Source organism: Idiotropiscis lumnitzeri, chromosome 20 (genome assembly GCF_059441095.1).
Source record: "Idiotropiscis lumnitzeri isolate Australia: NSW breed Sydney's pygmy pipehorse chromosome 20, RoL_Ilum_1.0, whole genome shotgun sequence".
NCBI classification, from domain to species: domain Eukaryota; kingdom Metazoa; phylum Chordata; class Actinopteri; order Syngnathiformes; family Syngnathidae; genus Idiotropiscis; species Idiotropiscis lumnitzeri.
In genome coordinates, this window is record NC_142410.1 from 6,987,862 (window position 1) to 7,010,746 (window position 22,885).

Consider the following 22,885-nt stretch of genomic DNA (forward strand, 5'->3'; position numbering starts at 1 on the left):
AAAAATTCTAAAAAAAATTCTTGATTTCACTAAACAAAAACAGGCTACTAAGACTTAACACGAATACAGTTTTTAATACAAAATAAAATTAAGGCAGACTTTTCTGGTTGATATATTTAACTATTAATGTTGTTATGGCTAAACAACATTAAAAATGTATATTGTTTATAAATCTGATTTAATTAGGGGGACCTCCTGCAGTCACACAACGTGGTGGGAATTTCTCTTTCGGTTTTAATGCGCACTATGCTGTGATCCATGTTTTATTTGACTTAAGTGTTATTGCAGCTATATAACGCGAAGGGAGCAACAAAAAAATATGTTTGTTTTTTAGTTGACACAAATTCAAAGTAGAGACTGTGTTTCCGTTTTGAAAATGCTAATCTCTTTTGCGTTAATGGCTGTAAATGTGACATGAAGCATACATGATGTCACTCCCGGAGACGGGAATGTGAAGTATGTTCAAGCGTCGCGATTTTCTAGCTGTAAATAATCAGAATGATAATGCAGTTTCTGTTTCAAAATAAATTTATAGAGAGCTGCGCATGACAGAGTGTTTTAAGTGACCATTTGAGGACACAAATTAAAGTTTTGCACACATGCCATGTCTGAAAATATCTCCCCAGTGGTGATTCCTAAGTATGAAGGAACAAAACGTCACAAAGTTGTCGTTGAAGCAATCAACCACATGAAGGGCGAGAGACGGCGGTCAGCTGGACATTGGACATTCGCAAAAACAGAAGCAGTGGTGGGGTGCGTCACTGGAGCGAGGCAAAGTTAGCATCCTACGGTGCGTTTTGGGAGGAAAAGATTTAAGTTACTGTGTTTTAAATAGAACATGGCGTTTTTAAGCACGGAGCCAGTTCAACGAATATAATGTTTTGAGCTGACGACTGACAATAAAAAAAAAAAAAACTTTAATTAGAACAGAGTCTGACTCATGCTAAATTTAATGTTTAACAGTTGCAATGAAAATGCCACCCCGACTTCCGATGCACCTTAAAGGGTATAAAACCAAGAAAGGGGCATTAACGTTCTGACGTTGTTGTTTTCAAAGCCCTAAAAGTGCAACGGCAGATGTTCACACGGCTTCATCGTGTTGTTAGAATGGGAAGGACATAATCAATTAATTGATTGTTAGTAATCTTCTTGTGTATGGAATTGATTGGTGTGCAATCAGGCAAAGTGCGGCAGGACAATTAATTGCTCTTCCACTGGAATATTTATCCGTTTCCATTCTGACTGTTTACAGTACAGAATATGTATGTATTTATTTACTTGCTATATTTTCATTTGGGGCCGTGGGACTATTCTAATCATAAGAATGGCGGTGCTTTGGCTCATGAAAGTCTGGGATAGTGTCAACTGTTCCCTGGCATCCCCGTTATTGCAAATCCAGAAATAATAAAAAAATAAATAAAATGAAAAAAAATCTGAATCACCAGCATCCTTGACCACCTAAAAGTGTCCCTCAAACCATCAACCGACTTCTCCTCCTCCTCATCTCAATGTTGGGAATGAATGGTTGTGTCGCCCTCTAGCGGTCATTTGGCGCCAATTTACCTCGAACCCTACACAGCAAGCTCGCAATATGAGCAGCCTGACCTCATCCAATTAACAGAATAGCCGATTTGAATTGTCAAATAATTGTTCAGATTGGAAACCATCGCTATTAAAAAAAAATAATAATTTGTGTTTCCTCATTAAAACTATCTAGACAAAGAGTGGCGCACACGGTGACGCAGACGGCTCAAAATAAATCCCTTGACAAGAGGTGAAGGTAAGTGCGCCCCTTCCTTAAGTGTACAAGCCTGGGTATGTGAATGCACATACATAAGGGGGACATTTATAGACCCCCCCACCCCCCGCTCCCTTGTTCTTTTCTCCTATTGGAATGACTCACCGATGAATCACCGATTGCGCAAGTCAAGAACCTGGCTGTCACTTGATTGTTTGGCCCAATGCGGCCGTAGGTTGGCGGCGTGACGTCGCCTTTAAGGGAAAGCGAGTCTCGGGGAGTGTTGCCATAATGAGACGATGTGTCACAGTCAGTATGAGACATAATGACGGGGGTGGCTGGCTCCCAAATACTTTTAAATTAATGCCTTGAGGTGTATTACTGTAAGTGCACGAGGAAGCGCCACTCACAAGTTTGCAATTCTCCACCGAGGCTTCTAAAATTTATTGGAGGCGTATGCAAGGGCATGCAGGAGGTGTCTGTCACAGCTGAAGTGGAAGAAGAGTGCCATTCCCAACAACGTACTTGACTGCACACAGAGAAATCCAACGCCTACAGAGGATGTAAACACGCCACGTCTAACAATGGTTGTGCTGTTTCTGCACAAATGTGCGAAGGACGGACCAGGAAAGAGAACATACACTGGATACAGTGCATCTCTCATGGAGCCGTCAAGCCGAGTACCTAAGTTACGTTTTATTTACTGTCATGTCAACTACCAGGGAGTGATGAAGAAGATTAATGTTGAATATGATATTTAATGTCTGTTAGAAATTTATTTATACAATATTGTGGTTCTGAGCTAATTGACCCACACGACTACGAATCAGGGTTATAATAGTTTTGGATTTGTCAATATAATTTGTTTTTATTTCATTTTTAAAAAAATTCTTAAATTCAATTCCTTTTAGAGCAGCTTTGTTTGCTTTTATTTTCTTTTTTTAAATAATTCTCTTTATTTTATATTAGTTTTAGTATGAGCTTTATTTTTCTTTAACTGAAGTTTAGTTTTTATGAGCTTTAGTTTTTTTGCTGTTTTTATTGTATATTATAATATTTTTATTGTATGCATGCAACTATGGACTTGTATCCCAAGACACCACTGCAATTGTATTGACGGTAGTTGAGATTCTACACTTGAGTCTCAATGCCCTCAGCCTCAGCTCACCCTGACAACAAACCGCTGAGCCAACATCGTTAAATCCAAGTGCGTTCATTCCCGACGGCATTGGCTTGATGATATATCCTACACATGAATACACCTGATGCTCCTCAAAGTCATAACTCACAGTCGCCACGAGACAAAGTGGACAGGGTTGGGCAGTGCGGCCTGCCACTGAACCACTCTATTTCAATAAAATGATTCTCCTGTCCCGGTGCCATGCCGGAGCGAAAGAATGGGCAACAACAGCTCCAGGAAACCCCAAAATAGAGTCAGGAAGTGCATTTAGTAAAGTGCAATGAAGATATGGTCACAGATGTTTTTGGGTTTATTTTTTTTTTTTAAAACTGTGCAAACTATATTTGTGGGCAAATAAAGACGTATGACCTCACTTACTCGATGAGTTGCTCCATTCCAGCAACTCGGGGCTGAAGTGGCTCCCCAGGTTTGGGATGGTAGTTTTTTTCCCCACTTTCTCCTGTGAATTTGGCACCGTCACCTAAAGCGCAAAAAGGAGAAATTCACATTTTGAAAGAATGCCCTTCAATGACTGAAGTCACACCATGACTTATAAAGAATGTTCCTGTTTGATTGTAACATTTTTTTTTCTTCAATTAAGTCATACAAAGTTTTTAAGCCCATTTTTGAAATGTAGAAGTTCTTCATGGCTGGCAAAGCTTTCAGAACACCCATCAAGCTGACCTCCTACACCCTGGAGAGACACTTTACTGTGAACCACATGAACATTATTCATTATAACGCAGGCTAATTATGAAGCAGCTCGGCACTTGAATACACCGTGTACGGGTGGCGGCACCTCTTTCACTCCCAACCCGCATGTTAATTAGGCGGAACATCTGGCGAGAGAGGAAACGCCATGTCAGGTTGCAGGATGCTCCCTTCATCCAGAAGTGTAAAATGATTTTGGAAGGTGAACTTGAGTTCACTTTGGGACACGTGTGTCACACCCGGCTTGTATGTGACAGGCGTGGGAGTAAGTCGCAATATGTGCGAGTGTCAAGTCTTAAACTTCAAGTTTCAAGCAAGTCTCAAGTTACGGTGGCAAAAATCCAGCAAGTCAATTCGAGTGCCTTCTAAATTTCAAGCAAGTCAAGTCGAGTGCCTTCTAAATTTCAAGCAAGTCAAGTCGAGTCATAAAATCATGCTCAGTCTCAACATATATTTACACTTTGCATTCAATATCTGTGTTAGTTTGCCATACTCACACCATCACATGTTTTAAATGGCTCCCAGTCTCTGCGATGTCTATTACTTTATTGTCTCCTCAATTAAAGGCTTAACCGACAAAGCATAGTTAATGTTTGGTGCACTTTCATAATTTTTAGGTAAGCAAGTCCCTAGTCCTAAAACCGGCAACTTAAGTTTCATTCGAGTCAAGTCATGTGACTCAAGGCACCCACCTCTGGTATCTAATGTACAATACAGTGCCTGGAGCCTTTAATAAATAAATAAAATACTGTGCTGGTTGTTGATGCGAGTGTTGGCCTCTAGAAGGCAGTGTGGTGCTGTCTGTGGATTACAGTACACATTTGAGAACGAGAACAGAAGTTACGATAGAACGCTATTAACATATTAGTGTTATTTTACCTTTTTGTATGTTTCCACCGCGTTTGTGTGTTACTGGAAGTAATTTCACTCCTGAAATCGATGCGAATTTCAATTAGCATTTGAATGGGATCTTCCAATGACTTTAGCATTAGCGCTAGCGATGTTTTTAAAAACAGCTTTTTTTAAAAAAAAAAATTAATTAAAAAAAAGCATGTTTGGTAAAACAGAAGACGCATTTATTTAGTTTAGATTGTTTGCGTTTAGTTTTACCGTAAACTTCAACTGGAGTGTCATTAAACAGCATCAAGCACGCTCGGGGACGTCAGAATCACTAACGCGCTACACACCTGCAACGCAAGTAGCTTGGTGCATTCAGGTTACTTTCACCAAGTCGGGAACTTGTAAACGCACCGCGCCTTTCTGCACGTTAATCGTATTTCTTCGGTTATTCATAACGTTGTAAAAAATATCAAAAGAAGTCAAACTCAAAATCACATTTCATTCCTTTTGAATTTGGATTAATCGTCCACTCCTAAAATACCATTTTTAATCTGCAACATTTAGCGGGTGGGACCCACGGGGTATTTTTTTAATATATTTCATTAAAATGTCTCACAATAAACAATGAAACAAATGTAACAAAAACGATGTAACGTATATTGAAATAACAATTATCTCGTCTTCATTTAGTCACAAATATACTTGAGATGAAATATCGGCCTAATTATTTAAAAACAAACAATTCTGTTTTATGAATGGCAACTGGTGGATTCATGTGAGTTGTAAATTCGGTAATCTCATGGAAGACCACGTAATGGTTCTGCCAGGTGAAAATACATTATCCGCAGGAAGTGCAACATTTTCTGAGCAATTAAGTGAAACTGGATGATTGTAATGTACTCCATAGTTGCCTACCACGAGGCTCCTTTCTTACTATATGGGGAAAAGCGTGAAAATGGGGAAAAGCGTGAAAATGATTCTGCTCACTTACTCGGCTTGGATATTAAACAGGTCAGAAATATTTATGTTGAAACATTAAAAGAAATATTTCTGACGCCATTTAGCGCAGCATGTGGCACTTAGATCTACATTGAAACCTGACCAAAATTGGGAAAATGCAGAAGTTGGTAGTTCTTTTTAATTCTAAGGGAATGAAAATAAAATTACCCTAGAAGGAACCCCTGTACCCAAAAGATTTTACAACCCTTGTTGTAGCTAACTAGCACTCAATCCATGTACTGTAACGGGGAGCTGTGGGAAGCCGCTGCCTGCCTGTCCTATCAAACATGCATAAGAAACAGATGTAACTTTGATGTAGGCCTGTTGGTGTAGCCTCAAGAGCGCAAGCGTGCATGAGTGTATATGTGTGTGTGCGTGCATGTGTTTACGCACTTCTGTCAATGGGCTGAAAAGGCCCTGCGGCTGCAAACCAGGCTGCTGCATGCCCCGACATATGATGCGAGGCAAATAATCAATGCAGGGAAATCATGGAATGCGTGACGCATAATGTACATGAAACAATCACATTACTTCTTTGAACGCCATTACGTGTACCTATCCAAGACTTGTCTTTTTTTTTTTTTTAGAAAAAACATCCATTCAAATAGCAATAATATATATAATCATAAGAAATGTAATTTTACATTAAGTGTTGGTCTAACAATTTAGGAACTTGACTAAAATGCAAAAAGTACAGTTAAAAAATATAATGAAAGAAAAGAAATGTATATATATATAAAATATTTTTAAAGTGATGAGTGAACGCAATGTTCAATACGGTTTACAAGACAAGTTTTTATTGGCAACAAGAGAGGATGCTGATGAAAAGCGTGGCACCGCTCCACGAAGCTGTCATCATTAGGCATGCGTACTTGTGAAAACGTCCCTTGCACAAGAGTACAAACCAGTATAATAACAATGAGTCACCCACTGATGAATCACATGGATATCTGCAGCTGATTGATATGCTTTGCGCATGACTGTGTGCAGCAGCATTGGTAGTAGTGACGTAATCAAAGCCCCACATACCCCTTCTGGCCATGTCAATGGGCTCTGACCTCAAATTCCCGACATCAACATACAAAATTGCCCACGCACCTCTTTTTTTTTTTTTTTTAACCCTGCTGCTCCCTTTGGACAAATGCAGTGTATTGAATTCCAAGTACAGATATTTGTGTTTATTTATTTATTTTTTTTTTTTTAAGTCTGGTAAAGGTTGTAGTAGTGATTTAACTCCTGTAGTTGAGTAAAAGTAAAAAATACAGACTGAAATGCACTTAAAGGGGAGGTTAAGTCAAAAACTGTCTTCACATTTAATTTACGTTTTTACGTTTAATGTGGCCACACTAGTCTAAACACGGCATTCAGATGAATATTGTGTTTGTGTAAACAATATTAAGAAACAAAATCCACCTGTTTTTATCTATTTTGTCATTTGCTGTCAACTGAAAATGACATCACAGCCGTTCATGGCTCAGGTGATGAGCAATCACAGCTCAGCTTGCTAACGTCACATGACCAAACTCACATGACCAAACTCATAATTTTGGGGGGAAAAAAGTCAGGAGTATCAAGTGTAGATGTTTCCAACAATAGAGAAAGCAAAAAAAGATCAAATCTGTGGTGAAGTACAGCTATCGGAATAAAGTGATTTGTAACTTGCACAGCTGCATAATAGCGAGGCTCACTTTCCATTTTGGAAGCATTGGTCATTTCCACATGTGTGCCTGCTATAAAACAGCAAAGGGCCGACTGAAAGCATCCCTTTCCTGGCTATAGCTGGGTCACAAAGTGTCTCATATAAACACAGGACACACCTTTGTCCAACACATTGCACATATCCCTCATACTGACCCCCCCCCCCCTCCCAACCCCCTCTTGGACTGCAGTCCCTCCATGTACTCCTCTTTCCGTTTTACTAGGAAAAAGGGGACCAAAGAGTAGCTGCATCCATAACATCAAGCTAAGCAAAATAACTTTGTGTGCTAATTTTTGGAATTCCTGTGCACGTCGGTGGGGTTTGTCTAAGTAGGAGAGATGTTTAAACACTCATGTTGGAGTCTATTGTGCACCCCCAACGTGCCGTGCGCTCGGTTTCCCTTAGCATTGTCATGACAACAATGTGTACGTAACCACACAAAAAGTGAACTAAGTTGAGGCAAGTTAGAAAGCAACTCTGGAGCATGAATGGGAAAAGTTTTGGCGGAATGTTTAGTTAGCGTCCCAGCAAAACAAGTGCTTTAACAAGTGTTGACAAAAAAAAAAAGTGCATTACTTTCGTACCTTTTTTTCCACGGGTGGGGAGATTTTCATTCACTCTTGAAGCGGCGTTAAAGTAATATTCCGTCCAAAGTTTTCACGAGTTGCAAACTTCCAGGGAGATTTCGGAGATATTCCTCCAAGTCCACCCAGCGTGGACAGACGCCGAGAGCCGCAAACCTGCGCGACATGTGGGGTCGTCCGTTGGAAGTCCCCGCCCACATTTGTGTTGGTTTCGAAGGGAGGATGCTTTGCCCCGCCCGCCTCACTCGGACCTAGGAAGTAAATCACGCCAACCCCAGCGGTGCATGGTTTGTATCTGCTGATTGATGGCCACTTTTTTCTACCAGGAATTCAAAACTCAAATTCTTAGAACCCCTCGAGACGTTTCTTGTGTTTTCAAACAAAGGGTTTAAAAAAAAAAATCCGAGTCAATTATGATGAGTGATCGCGGAATGGACAATTATCCTAATTAGACTTTTAAGGTCCTCCAAGGGATCATTAGGGAATTTACTGGCCAAACCTAATCCTTTGAATTTGCCTGGTTCAAACAACACGGGTAACACCAGTATTAAGAGATAATCCACATTTACAGAATGTTTCACATGCTAAATTACTCTTTATCCTAATTACATCCAAATTGCACCAGGGGGGTTAAAAAAAGATATAGACTCTGGGAAATCAAGTTGTTTTGTGACATAACTTAATAACAATTGGTTATTTTAGACATTTTATTTCGTCTTGTGTTAGATTTCATTAGACCATTTGAGTTAATGAAATATTTTAAAAATAAAATAAAATAAAGTGGGTTATGTGTACCACTAGTGGCAGGAGGCCGTCCTCTCGTCAAATTGTGAAACGCTAAAGTCTCAATGCCTAAGTACAGTTCAGTTGGATATATTTAAGTATATAGGCATAACCCTAAATGTTTTTTTTACATATTGCCATTCAAGATAAAAATGTTGGGTCGTTTTTTTCTAATTGAAAGTAACTTTCAATAATAATAAATATACTTTTCAGAATAAAACATTTCGTTTGTCTCTTTGTTTTTACATGAACACCTAGGCCTACTAAGCTGGTGTATTTTAATGTCCGTCGTGATGGTGAATTCTGGAGCGCTAAATATTTTTACATGGTACTTAGTGTAGTTTGAAAACCACTGTTGAGTGTACACGTGATGACAGTTCATACTTATGAACTTTAGATGGCAGTATAAGGCCATTAATTGACGTGTAGATTTTTTTTAAATATATAATTTTACTTTAGAGTCAGATCGAATCTAATTGGAAAAAAACTCAATGCGTTTAAGTATAATAACAAGGACGTATATATTTAATTTAAAAACATCAACATTTTAGGAAAGACGATACTATATATCATACCCGGATATTATGGCAGGGTTGAACTCGGGAAATGTAGTTTTCTTTCCTTGTATTCTTGACATGAATTTACGTACGTTCACTTCAGCTGCGCAACCGGCAGATGGTTTATGCTGCGCATTCAACGTACATTCTTCTTGAATTTACTGCGTAGTGATTCCGTTACCTTCTGAGGGCTGTTGGAGGTAAACGTACGCGTTCTCATCAGTTCCCTTTGGTACCTGTCGGCCTGTAAATATCATCATCCACGTTTATCCCAAATGTCTGCGACGTGGTCGGGGAGCGGAGAACACGAAGCCCTCCCGGGAAAAGTTCCTTTTGGCCGCAGCGCGACGCGGGAACAACTTAACCTCTCGATGGATATGAAAAGTTAGCGCCGCGACGACAAAGACGAAGGACCCGTCTGCCCTTCGCTTCGACTTGAGGTGAGAATCGCCGATGTTTGAATGAACTCGTGCCGATCAACTTCATTCTGAACGTGTGAATGCCTTCGATGGAAAGATATCGTCTTTGTTTACAAGCTCCCCCAGTCAGCTGGCTACGCTGTCAAGCTAATGTTGGTGTCACTACTGTGGCACGATTCCTCGGTTACCACTTTGTCCACTAATAGAGCGATTATGTGACGCTAATGTCAAATTAAAAGTCATTTGAGATGAACGCAATTTCTAAGAAGGGCTGTTTAAAATGACTTAGTCATACTCTCTATAACTCGTTAGCTGATTACATGACAGGGGCAAAGGTCTCACCATGCTTATCTGAAGCCTGAAATAACTTGAATGGACTACTGTAACGTTCGTGTGATTACATTGCGTTACTGCTTTTGGTGGAGTGTCATTTGGTGCTTTTTGAGGGGCCAAAGCGAACGAAGTCATGTGGCCCTCCACATCCATCTACTGACTAAAGTTATATGCCCTCCACATCCATCTACTGACTAAAGTTATATGTTCACTTCAACACAAGGTAGGTGAAGAAGCAATTCAAGGTCTTCCAATTACAACTAAAAACCCAAAGGCTGCAATTTGCAGAGAAAAACATGCTTCGTTTTGGTCATGTATATTTTATTTAATTGACAGGGCGATGCTGGACTTTTTTTCAGGAATCTGGTTCTTGTGGAAGCTGCAGATAACTAGAAACCGATACTGAAGGCAAAGCATAATCTGACATGAAGTCCTCCTCACCAGAAGTGGGCGAATTTGGTCACAAATTGCTGTCACTGTGTTAAATTAAATTTTATATAGCAATTATTGGGGATATTATTGGACTTATCAAGACAATTTCTTTTCCCAGCAATCTTATACATCCCCACATTTTAAGATGTTTATCAAGCAACATGAGGCATAATTGGACATTTGGCGCCATCACAAGATTTATTTATTACGTGCAAATATACGGCGATTACACACTCGATCAACCGATGTTTGCAGGGTGAAAGTGAGTGAGTAAATGCACAGATGAGTTAGCTTGGTTTGCTTTGTCACATTCACCGATGGTTGGTCTAGTCTCGTAGCTCCAATTTTTCAAACCGGCCCTGGCAGTTGAGAGTTTCCCACCAGGGTCATGGTGCATCTGAGCCAGAAAGAAGTTCTTCAGCAGGTGGTTTTTCCCTCATTTTTTTTTCCAAGCGACAGCCGACAATGTGTTGTGAAATCAGCCTCCATCCTTCATTTCCTGTCCACCCCAGAGGAATACAAATGAAATCCAAGCTCTCTGTCATCGCCTGTGAATGTGGCACAGCTGCGGGACAGGTGGTCCTCGGACAGGTGCACCTCGGACAAAGAGTAACAGTTAAGAGTTTTTATTTGAGGCATGCCATTGAATTATGCTTGGCTGAATTAAACGCATGATTACGGACGAATGACAACACCACAAGGTGGTTGTGTAAACCTGACTTTTAGATCATGTTTTTATCTTGGAGATAGAGGGTGAAAAGTTATATTATGAGAATCAAGTTGGAACCGGCAGCACAGTGGACAAGCAGTTAGCAGGATGTTGTGTAATCATTTTTGCTGTGAGACAAACTAAGATGTCTGCCCTTGGTTGGTGCGCCAGTTGCGTAAAGCAGATGATAAATGCCTCTTCATGTGTACACATGACCTCGCCTAAGGAGAAGGAGGCCGACACTTCTTAGAAAGCAGTCATCAGTTTTGTCCGAACTGTCTCTTTCATTTGATACCTTATGACTACTATTAAATTCATCAAAATGTTTCCGCTTTATTCTCAAAATGTCTACTTTTCAGCATGGCCCTTATACTTCTTTATTGTTTTGCCCTGAAATCAACAAGCCAAACAATATGAGGATCTGCATTCTTTTACGTGTCAAAGCCACAGCAGCGGATTTACCAGATAAACCAGCTTGAGTGTGAACAACTCATTTAATGACGGCGCTAGTCATGCTCATAGCAGACTATACCCAACACGCCCTTTTATGTTTTCTTTTCAGCGAAACCCAGCAGAGTTACAGTCAAATGAGTGCGTGTGCGTCGAAACAGTTCATTTTTAACACGCTGCGGTCTATGCAATGAAGATGTCCTGGCAAGCATGTGAGTCATGTCAAGTTCTGCTTTTATAGCCTCTGAATGTGTGTGAGAGTGTGTTTTATAATGTGGTCTCTTCAGGGTGAGCAATGAATTCAGCGAAGGAACCGGAGATTAGGAATGAGGTCGACAAAGTGAGATGAAGTGGAAGAGAGAGGCGAGAGGGAAAGTTTGAAGGCTTATCTCGGTAATGTGAAGGGACAGCTGAGCGGTGATGAGCAACGTGGTCACTACCAACCTCTTGTTAACCCTTTGGTAGTCCTAAAAAAAAAAAAAAAAAACACTTGATTGTGTGTGGTTCTTCTCTGGACTGAGACACCACACAGCTGAAGTGCGTTGTGTTCCAGGCTACATGTTGAATATGTTACTCTAATAACTATTTTATTTGAGTCATATTCAATAGAAGTTTGTTTTGTGTTGTGGAACAATGTTTGATTAATATATTTTCTATCACAAGTGTGAGTGAGGTTTCATGGCCTTTGTAAAGTATCGGTGTTTTGGTATCGGCAAGTACTTGTTGACTCAGTCTGGGGGGGAAAAAATGCTATTGGTGCATTATTAATTTCCTTCTTGATTGAACACATGGTTTTGATGGTTTAAAAGCCCGAGCCAGAGTTGGTTAGCAGATCAAATGGGTGGTGCGAATAATTGATTGTTCAAAAAAATCTATTTTAGTTCTTAGTTTTGTCCATTTCAGTCTGTACGTTTAAATTTCGATTTTTTTTTTTAAAGACAAGTATCGCTAATTCTACTGAGGTACAGAGTGTGGGTACTTTTGCCACCTCTGCATAGTCTCAATAATGACTCAAATGTCCCATCTCGGACCCTGCTGAGATGTATTTCAAATCTCCTGCTTGCCTCCCTGTTTCGCTCCGTGCCGGCGGGGGCAGTGCGCATGCGCGCAACGGACTCTCCAGTAATCCGCTGTTTTGGAGGCGAACGCATCCGCGTTCACTGCGCTCTCGCTGTCGGCGAGGTGGGGAATGAAAATCATGTGGCGCGATGTATGCAAGTGGACGACACGCGTGTTTTAACGGGACCCACCCGAATGGAGCCTTTTGATGCACGCCGCGGAGAAGAGGAGCGCTCCTGCTGCATTCAAGGAGAAAACGGACCGGAGCGAGCGTGTCCGCTTGGGAAAAACATTAACGTTAGCATGTGCTGCCAGTAAATGCTTCTACTGGGAATTGATCAGCTCCCAAAAGAGGTCCAGTGGGAGACATTTGAATATATGACTAACCGGTTGGTGCGACGTTTTCATCCGGATGCGTTGCGACTGCACGGAGACACGCTGCCTGGCCTATTGACTGTAATATTGAAGGAAGCGGACTCAAGCATGCTTTTTTCCCCCCGTAAAATTACATTTATTTTTATCCGAAAAAGTGCATGAATGTGTGTTTTCGTTGTTAAATGAATGCTCATGTAACAGCCAGCGCCAAACTGATCGGCTGACGTGATCTTGGCTTTACTGTCCGGATGATGACACCATCTGCATTCGATTTGTGACACTTGTTTCACAGCTCTTAACGCAAATGCCATTTCTTATCGTCCTATTTTACACACATCACTATACACGTGTGTTTTGAAATGAACTTTGCAGACCAGCAGGGATTCTTATCTCAAGTCAGTTGATCGACACTTGGCTGGGACAGAAATTTGGCACATCATCGAAACAGTTTAAACAGTTGTATATTTTGCACAAATCTCTTTTAGTTATGGAATCTTGGGTTCCACTAGGGTGGAGGTCCCAAATAGCTTTTAGTGTGGGAAAACATTTCCCATTAAGATTAAGAACACGGATGATGTGCAGCTGTGGCCAGTGAGGTGGTTCTGCTTGAGTCCAGCTGTTAGCCAGACCGCATGTCTGAAAGATGAGATTTTGGGAAAATTAGCATGCTTGTAGTTTTGCCAACACCCTCCCCAGGAAATGCAGCGCATTGATTTTCTCTTACTGGATGTAACTCAAGAGTCATGCCGCTATTGATTGTTTGCAACTGTCTGCGTGGACTATGAGGCTAATGTTGATGGCTCGGATGAACCCGGCGATAGTTCCAAGAGGCGTTGACAGTGAAAGCGGCATATTTCTGTAAAAGGAGGACCAAGCATGAGCCTGCACAGACTGGTGAGGCATGTCCGAAGGTATGCGGGAGGAATGAAGAGTGGCACTGTGGAGGGAAGCCTAAAATCAACAAGAAAGACAATTATAAAGCATCGCTGTGAGAAATCCTCCGACGGAATGACTGATTCGAGTGTCTAAGAACTCCCATGAAGCCTTGCTACTGATACCGGAAACTTCTTTCTTCCTCTCCAACCGATCATTGCTATCACCGCGGCGATGGGGAGCTCGGCCTCGTCCCTCACCGCGGAGACCGAGTCGGACCATGGTTTCCGCAGCAACCCCTACCCGTCGTCACCCCCGGTGGGCTGGCTCAGGACCAGTCACAGCAGCCCGGTGTGGGGCACCACGTTCATCACACGCCAGCAGCAGCCGCAACTTCCGCCACGGCCTCACCGGGAGCGCAGGTAAGAGCCAACGAGGTCAGAAGCAGCCGGGAACTGGAGTGTTAACCAATCAGGGTCACTTGGCCCACCAGGAATGGAGGCAAACTGGGTAAAACCGTTTCCAACTTGATATACGTACATTGTCAAATTTCTGTTAGGATAGAGGGAACAGAATTCTCCAAAATGCATTGATATGCAAAATAATTTCACACCATATGGTGTCTCGGCGACCGTTTTAACACTTCTTTGCTACAGCTCACTGAGAATTTGGTGACCTCACAGCCATGGATCAACTCATAAAACCATATCAAATCAGAGGCTGTAATTTCATGTTATTTTTCTAACTTGGACTGCAAATCTATCTGAGCTGGATTTGTAAAACGAAATCCCACCCCTTGGCCTCTGCAAGCACAGCTGCACATTATGGACTGTTTTGGCAGTGTCGATGGTCTCTCCCTGAGAGGTGATTGATCTGACTGTTTTGAACCCTGTGAAAACAAGCCCAAGGGCGGTCGATTAGAATATGAGCTTGTTCTGAAGCTCCTTCCTATCCACTGCCTCGTTTTCTTCGCTCATTTTGTGGGAGTTAATGAAAAATTCCACGGAGAAGAAGCATTCTTGAAGACGCGGCCGGGCAACACTTCCAGGCATGAGCCACCCACAAAAACAATTTGCAGTCAACCCTTTAAGGTCAATCACAGTTCGAGGATGTCGGGAGGCCTCTGATTGGATTTCAAAGATATATAAAATGTAAATTTAATTCAAACTGCGTATAATTATTTTCTTTTCATTTAAATTTTTTTCAAGTTTGGCGGGCCGTGTTAAAACATTTAACGGGCCGCATGTGGCCCCCGCGCCGTAGTTTGCCCACGCCTGATATAAACGGTTGACGGTCGATATTGTACGCTAGCGGAATGTTGGAAAAGCTCAATTACAAAATACTAATAATGTTTCCGCCTTGAATCGCGGTACCCGAATGAGAGCAAACCTTTCTAAAGGAGAGAGTTTTTCATTGAAAAATTAATCCATTGATACTATTAAACTGCGCTGCTTTGAAAATGTTACCATAGGGAAATTGGCGGTCACTATTGTGCAAGATCTTTGGTTAAGCAATTTTTTTTTACTGGCATTTTAATCTTAAAATGACTTTCTAAACCAGCCTCGCTGGAATATGTTGTAGTATTTCCAATTGAGTTTTTGCTTTTTTTTTTTTTTTTAGGTCATGTCAAATAGAGCGAGAAGGCGCAGTAGATATTGACCGCCCGCCACGCATTGGAGTTGTTGCCGAGTCACTCAGAGCATCATGGGCCCTTTGTCAGTTATTGATATTCAGAGAACCCGATCACATTTCCCCACAATGGATTCCATTATTTATTCAGCATCAGTCGTCCGGTCGGGCTTTCATCATTTTTAATACCTGCTGCTCGCCGCCAAGTTCCTCTACATTTAATGCTGAATGTTGCAACGGCTTCCATTGTTTACTTTTAGAGCAACTCAACTTGTTCCCACATATTTATTTTTTAACCCTCATGTTAATGCTTGCATGGCAGGTGTGGGCAAACTACGGCCCGGGGGCCACATGCGGCCCGTTAAACGTTTTAATCCGGCCCGCCAAACTTGAAAAAAAATTAAATGAATAAATCTTGTTAATGTTTTATTTTCTAAATACGGCGGTTTTTCAAAGACATGCATATTGTTGTAATGCTTTTGTTCACTTTCATTTAAAATTAAATGTATTTTTTTTTCCTCCGATAAGGTGAGGTTACCAAAACACTCCATCCATCTGCTCCTGGTCCGGCCCCTCTGTGAAATTTTAGAACCCATTGTGACCCGCCAATGAAAAAGTTTGCCCACCCCTCCTGTAACAAGTGGCAACACGCTGCTATGTCCGCCTAGTATTGTTCGACAAGCTTTGTTGAACTGTGACTAAGCATGAAATGTAGAAACAACACTTTCTGCTTTGAGTAAACCCGTCTTGTGCATTTTATTCCTGAGCATATTTTCCGCCTACCACGTTCTCAGCCTTGTCATCCGAGAAGGCGGCGATAGTTTCGGACTGGTTTAAGTTTGCTTCATTCAGACTTTCGGGAACCGTTTGCATGGCGTGACGGTTCAGACGGGAGAACACTTGCAGGCAAACATAGTAACATCTGCATTTATTTGCTGTCTGGAAACAGAATTCATTCCAGACGAGACACAAAGCGAATGACTCCACTTTCCTTTCTCTTCATTTCTTCGTGAGCGACATACAGTTCGAGTTCGATAAAAGCCTTTTAATAGTTAAATGTCTCATGGACGCCCTTGGTCATAAAGTGTTTGTGCTCAAGATAGCCTAGATCAGCAACAACAGAGGATTCACTGTTTTGAGGATTCTATAATTTAAAGTTCTTGTTGTTTCATTTAGCGGGGGAATGTTCAATGGTTTCATGTCAGCACGTCACGATGTGTCAACGTACAAACCTATCTGACGTTTGTTCCCAGAACCTCGTATCCCTCATGCAGCACTCGTGTCTCAGCCGTGTAATTTCTGTTGTATTTTGGGAACCCTGCCAGAGTTGAGTAATAAGTCCTGTTATTATTATGTTATTACACTACAACACCTGGCTGGTCCAAAAAAACTCCTCCCGTTCATTTTCAAGTCTGTAAACTTGACTCATGAACAAACGCCGTCGACAAGATCTTTTGCTTGCCATGTGGGGGTGACTTTAGCGTGAAAAACTTTGTTTAAACTTGCACGTCAGAGGGAGTTGTGTAATAGCACGAGTCGGTCGGTCTTGCCAAGTTTCTGACTTGATTTGATTGTGGTTGGCCTAAAATCATATGTGCCAACAAGAATCCTTTTAGATGCCAAGCTACGTTCTTGGTATCGATTTAGCAAAATTATTGTCTATCCGGAAAACACGAACAGTGCAAAGAAAAAAAAAAACTTGGTTTCTGCCTTTGTAGAAGTTTTAGCAGAACTAGACTGCATTTCCTGCCAACTCATTCCCATTTTGTGAATAATGATAATAATCCTTATTCAGCATGTCGGTCTGATAAATCACAAGTGTCACAACCTGAATTATTTTTTTTTTCTTATCGTAGACTCAGGTTCTGTCCAGGCATTCAAATAAAAGTCTGCCGTAAGGCTTTATCTCAGCGGTGCTTCGCTTTCTTGTAAAGTGTTATATGTGGAAACCTGCTATCATGTCAGCGCAGCAAGAGTTATGGGCCTCACGTTGGCTGTCAGTAATTCTCAGCTGCTATTGCACTCCTGTCTATCCAGAAGCTATATTATTCATTCTGAAATAAGTTTAATCGAATGCATTCTTGGTAAGTCTAGCCCAGCATAATTAAAAATGTGACTGTAAGCTTTTAAAGGGGCATTGAATAGCGTCCGACTGTTAATGTCGAACACGACATTAATGAATTGGAATCGATTGATTGTAGCGAGGCGGCCTCACATGTTCAACATGATAAATAGCCGAAACGCTTGAATTGATTTCGTTAACCAATTAACGCCAGGCTTTACGGATTGAGCGAGACAAACGTGTTGTTTTGCACAAAAGGATTGAAGTGGTCCTGGTTCCAAGCGGACACAAGATGGACTGTCATTGTGAGTCAACGAATGGCAGGCTGTCGGTTGTGTAATGTCCCGAAGGTGCTGACTCAAACTGCTTGCAAGTTAATACTCAAGTCTGATTGTCAGAATGTCAGAGTTCAATGTAGATTTGAGAACATTCATTATTAATTACTCATTATGAAACATTAACAATGAAAACCATCAAATATTATTGTCACGGTACTTTCCTCCAATAATTCGTTCAACACTTAAGTGTGAGCTTGTGGTGGCGTTAATATGATCAAACATCGAGGCACCTTTCTTCAAGATGGTGCTCGATTTTGTGTTGGATTAATAAAGTAAAAAGCTTCTTCAAGGAGAAGGCCAGACATCCCCCCCGCCCCCAGGCCTCCGGGCCCAGAGCCAACTTTGGAAAGGCAGTGCTAATGACTGTCGCACAAAGGCCAAATGTCTCGCGGTGAGGCGGGGAGAAGCTGGCGAGACTCGGCTCACTTGATCTCGCAGCAGAGTTCAGTATGCAAAGTGAATCCAAGCAGCCAGCAGAAGACTGGCATCCACACAATCAGGAGCCTTCGCGCCCGGCCTCACTTACCCATCATGCAACCCGCGATTGTCTTCCATCTATTTGTAGTCTGGACAGAGCTCTGAACTGTTAACTCGTTTTCAACTTTGCGCCGAAGCTTTTGCAGCTTTCACTTTTCTTTTTTTGTAAAAGTCAGCCGAGGCTACATGATCGCCCCGCAGCCAGCGAACGTTTATGCAAGGGTCATTGATGCACTGATGATTTATTCAGATGAGGTACTTTGCGCTGAAATCCTCATTGCGAAAAGATCATTATTCCGAAGGTGGAGTTCTGTGTCTCTCACGCTTTCGCTCCACTGTAAGCCGTTGGCTGTCTGCCCGGGTCTGCGACACCGAGCAACCGAGGCGCTGAAGTGGGCACTTTTAGAGCAGCTTGACTGAACAGGGCCAAGGAGAAAAGGTGCGAGCACGGGTCGCTGTGTTGGCGCACACACTTATGAGCGAGTGGAGCGCTCAATGCAGAGTGTATTTCTTTTTATTTTTTTTAAGTACTGTCCCGGGACCACCGGCCAGACTTGTGCATTTATTTTAATGCAAGGCCAGGATTGTGACTTTTTATTAAGTTAGGTGGTCCCTTATCGGCGCACACTTACAAAATAATGAGGTAATTAAGTGAGACGTCTGAAAAATCCTCAAGAGGATGATCAGCTCGTTGTAAAATTCTTCTGAGCTCTAATGCCTGCTGCGGACAGACAGACATGATAAATGTGCCACCCCCTTCGCTCCAATGCCAACCAAATCAATTGATTTGACAAAGTTGCCATGCGGCTGACACCACGACTTTGCTCTCTCGCCGGAGATGAAACGGCCTGACGGTTATGGAAATGGCCGCGGGGAATGAGCTGTCATAAGACATGAGGCACTGACGCTCATCGCTGTTGTGGGTCCATGTCGACGGACAGACAAACAGACGGGAGGGTGAGCCTTGGGGTTGCTCGGCGTGTCATCAATTCTAACCTTGGACGACCAAAGTGAGACGAGAGAAAATAAATTTTTTTAACGGAAGCATTACATCAGTACTACGCCATAATCAAATTTCCCTCGCAATTAACAACCACATAAACACACAATTTACAACAATGTTGAATGAAAGTTAAGTTTGCTTGTTTATTGTGATCGTCGAAAGACCGATATTTCCTCCCGTCTGCAGGGAGATGCTGTAGGTTAGAGTGCTGACGTCAGCCCAAGGAAAATAAATACTCGGCTAATGGCTTCTGACATAATGTACTGGAACTTCTTCTTCTGTACTTTAATTGTCCTCGGGCGAAAGGCTGAGGGTGCAGATCAACCTCAGCACAAAAAGTAAAGCATGTGACTACGCTCTATCTACAAATAGATTCAAAAGCACGCCTGTGTGGCGACATTGACCCGCACCCGGCAGCAAGGACTGTCCGCCCTGTGTGACATTCACCTTCGAACCCAGTCACTTCAAAGGTTTCATCGAGGCAGCTGGACTCTTCTTGGTTGTTTTTAAGACGTTTCATTTTAAATCCAAAAGGTTTCCTTTGAGGTGTGGTATCCTCTTTTTTTTTTCTTATCTTTGTCCGCTTGTTGTTGTCACATGATCAGGGTTCCCACGGGTCCAATATAGTGCCCAATATCCCAGTTATGGAAAAAGGGGGGGGGGGCGACCTTTCAGACCCAAGTAAGGATTTATTTTCTCCTAAGTAGCACCAAAACTAGCAACTGTCAGTTCAAGAGTGACGCACTGTAAATCGAGTGTGAAGTTTTTTTTTTTCCTCCCGCTCCGTTGAGTGACAGAGAGTTGTCGTGTGTTCAGTAGAGCCGCAGCCATTTGGGAACATCGAAGCTGTCTGGGTTAAATGTACAAAATATAAGGTACAATTAGAGAAATAACACTTCTCCAAAGATTCTGGGTGGAATTTATGAGTGTATGTTGTGTCTACAATGAAATGTCTCTTCATTTTCTATTTGATTTATTTATTTATTTTATTTTTTATTTTTTTTGAAAATGAACTGCTGACTGCACCCGACCAAATCCATATGTTCTAAGTAGAGTTGCGGCTGTGCTGGATGCGATCCCAGCTGGCTTTACCTCCACTCATAGCGTTAATAAAACTGTGCACACAAAAATAAATAAAGCATCCAATGTGATGACATCCCGTTGTCATCCTGCGGACAACACCTTCCCCCTCAGGACCAAAGTGAAGAACTGAAAGATGGCTCTGGCTCTTTGCACTTCTCCCTCGCTTACTCCATCATACCCACAATGCCGTGTGTGTGTTCTTGTTCACACTTGAGCAACTTGAATGACAGTGTTAGTTTGGCAAAACCCTCTTCGGAAACCCGCATACGTATTAAAGGTCAACGGGAGAGAGGTATTAAAATAATCTGATTGAGAGTTGTCTGACTTTGTCTAATTTGCGGCGTCGCTGTGGAGAAGCAGCCCGAATTTTACCTCTATTATTGTCAGGCAATTGCAGCCTCCTCTCCTCCATCTCCTGCTCTCTCTGCTGCATTTCTTGGCTCTAATCATACAGCCATTGTGTATGGATTTACTGCCCTCGGTGCCCTCTGGAAAGAGATTTAATTTTTGCTCCCCTGAGTGAGGCAATCTTTCCCTCTCACACTCCCATTTTTTCCTTTCTCATTTTGTCTGGGTCCCATCCTCATGTAGTTTCAAATGTTTGTTTTTTTTTCTCTCTCCCTTTACTCTTTCCTTAGATAATCGCCATTATTTCACTGGAAGCAAGTGTTCCTGCACTTGATAGTTTATCGTCTTATTCACTCATGTCCCCTCCTTCTTTAAGGTATTAAAAAGGTACAGGGGGTTTCCCAACGCTGCACGTTTAAGAGTACTGACGAGTCATTGTACTCGTATGGGTACAAAGTAGTACTCAAAACGTTTGCATCTATTAGTATCGTTTTATTAAATGACTTGAGGTTTTTTCTAACGGTTTGTTTCATCTTTTGCAGCCACTCTCACTCTCCCGGCTCCATGGCAGCTGCAGTGCGAGGCAGTGAGTGGTCATGCGGACGCTGCACCTTCTTAAATGTCGGCGGAGCCCCTCGCTGTTCCATCTGTGAGGCGCCTCGCCAGAAACCCGACCTTAATCAGATCCTTCGACTGAGCAGTAGCGAGGAGCACCGCTGGGCTTGCCCCCGTTGTACCCTCAACAACCCTCAGGGATCGAGAGCCTGCTCCGTCTGCGGCTTCGGACCATCCTCCACCACCCCCGCTCCTGCCGTCGCAACCATAGCTGCCACCTCAAACGGTTTGCCCCCGGCTCCTACGACAGAACCACCAACGCCTACCGTCACGCCCACCGTGCTTTCAGAGCCCCAAGGACAGGTTCCGGTTAAGGAGGACATGTTGAGACGGTCAGAGAGCAACGGGGAAGTGGGTGGCATGGAGCAGCAGCAGTCGGGCTGGGCTTGCCCTCGCTGCACGCTTCACAATACGCCCGTCGCATTGTCATGCTCAGCCTGTGGTGGACCCAGGAAACTGTCGTTACCCAAAATCCCCCCTGAGGCATTGGTGGTCCCAGAGGTTCGCACTCCTGTCCTGGGGTTTCCTGTGACCTCAGCAGGGACCACCCCTCTGGTCATAGACCTAACTGACGACTCACCTCCGGCTCCTCCCTGCGAACCCCAAGAACCTCCCCATGTGCCGTCATCTCCATTCAGTGCTTTCACTTCCCTCCAGAACAACCCCGTGCCACGAAGTAGGCGAGAGGTGCCTCCAACAGGGCGACCGCCAAACCAAGGCACCAACACCCCGAGTCCCACCTCTCCTCCGAGTGCGAGCGTACTCTCCCAGCCTGGCCCCCAGCGACCTGCCAAACCCAAACATGCCCAACCCCAAGAGCCCTCATACCCCAGTAAGCGCCTCAGTATCTTAGAAGAAGAAGACCCTCAAAAGAATCACCAGGCTGTCCACCACCCTTCCTCAGGAGCCCCCACCTGGAAGTGCCCAGGCTGCTCTTTAGCTAATCCAGGTGGCACGACGAAATGTGAAACCTGCCGATCGTCACGGGCCGGTGCCGACTTAATCGATTTGGGTTGCGAGACGGTGCGTTTCACCCCCGCCAGTCCTTCTAGCCCGGATTTCAGCACTTGGGCCTGCTCCAAGTGTACCCTGCGCAACCCCACAGGTGCTCCAAAGTGCTCCGCCTGCGGGTCGTCCAAGCTGCACGGCTTTCAGGAGCAGCAGGCGCCCCTGCATCGCTGCTGTACGCACTGTGGCCAGGTCCAATCTGGTCCTGGCGCAGCCTGCTCCTGCACGCCCTCTTCTTCATCCTCCACGGGTCATAAAACACGGAAACAGGGCAGAGGTTATTCTTCCTCCTCTTCGGCTATCGCTTCTTCTGGTTCCGCCTCTTCCTCGTCGAGCCTCCAGGAGAGGCCTGGCCAGTGGAGTTGCCCAGCATGTACGCTGCTCAACGACGTCAAGGCCAAGAACTGCGCGGCATGCCACACACCTCAGCAGTACCTCACCCTTCGCAAGGTGATAAAGCCTCTGAAAAGGAGAGAGAGCATGCATGTCGAGGCGCGTCGGCGAAATGATGAGGGTGAAGCCAAGGAGCTTTGGGAGAACATTGTCAGCTTCTGCAGAGAGGTAAGAAAAATATGTCAACG

General features: G+C 43.2%; 2 protein-coding genes across 7 annotated transcripts in view; one reads left to right on the forward strand and one right to left on the reverse strand.

The window, feature by feature from the left end:
* Window positions 1-8,007, reverse strand: part of ankfn1b (ankyrin repeat and fibronectin type III domain containing 1b) — a 101,673-nt gene extending 93,666 nt beyond the window's left edge. The window contains exons 1-3 of one of the 4 annotated variants that reach the window (XM_088284682.1): window positions 4,740-4,839; window positions 4,509-4,559; window positions 3,297-3,399 (exon numbers count right to left, since the gene is read on the reverse strand). In XM_088284682.1, the coding sequence (XP_088140808.1) occupies window positions 3,297-3,399; window positions 4,509-4,559; window positions 4,740-4,773 (188 nt within the window). In that variant the 5' untranslated portion in view covers window positions 4,774-4,839. Of the gene's footprint in view, window positions 1-3,287; window positions 3,400-4,508; window positions 4,560-4,739; window positions 4,840-7,751 lie in introns of those variants that run through there. The other 3 variants (XM_088284685.1, XM_088284683.1, XM_088284686.1) reach the window with 3 other exon arrangements.
* A 1,243-nt stretch (window positions 8,008-9,250) lies between these two features.
* capn15 (calpain 15) overlaps window positions 9,251-22,885 on the forward strand; it is a 29,510-nt gene continuing 15,875 nt past the window's right edge. Inside the window, exons 1-2 of one of the 3 annotated variants that reach the window (XM_088284471.1) lie at window positions 9,251-9,531; window positions 21,224-22,865. In XM_088284471.1, the coding sequence (XP_088140597.1) occupies window positions 21,246-22,865 (1,620 nt within the window). In that variant the 5' untranslated portion in view covers window positions 9,251-9,531; window positions 21,224-21,245. Of the gene's footprint in view, window positions 9,532-11,535; window positions 11,647-12,263; window positions 14,164-21,223; window positions 22,866-22,885 lie in introns of those variants that run through there. The other 2 variants (XM_088284472.1, XM_088284470.1) reach the window with 2 other exon arrangements.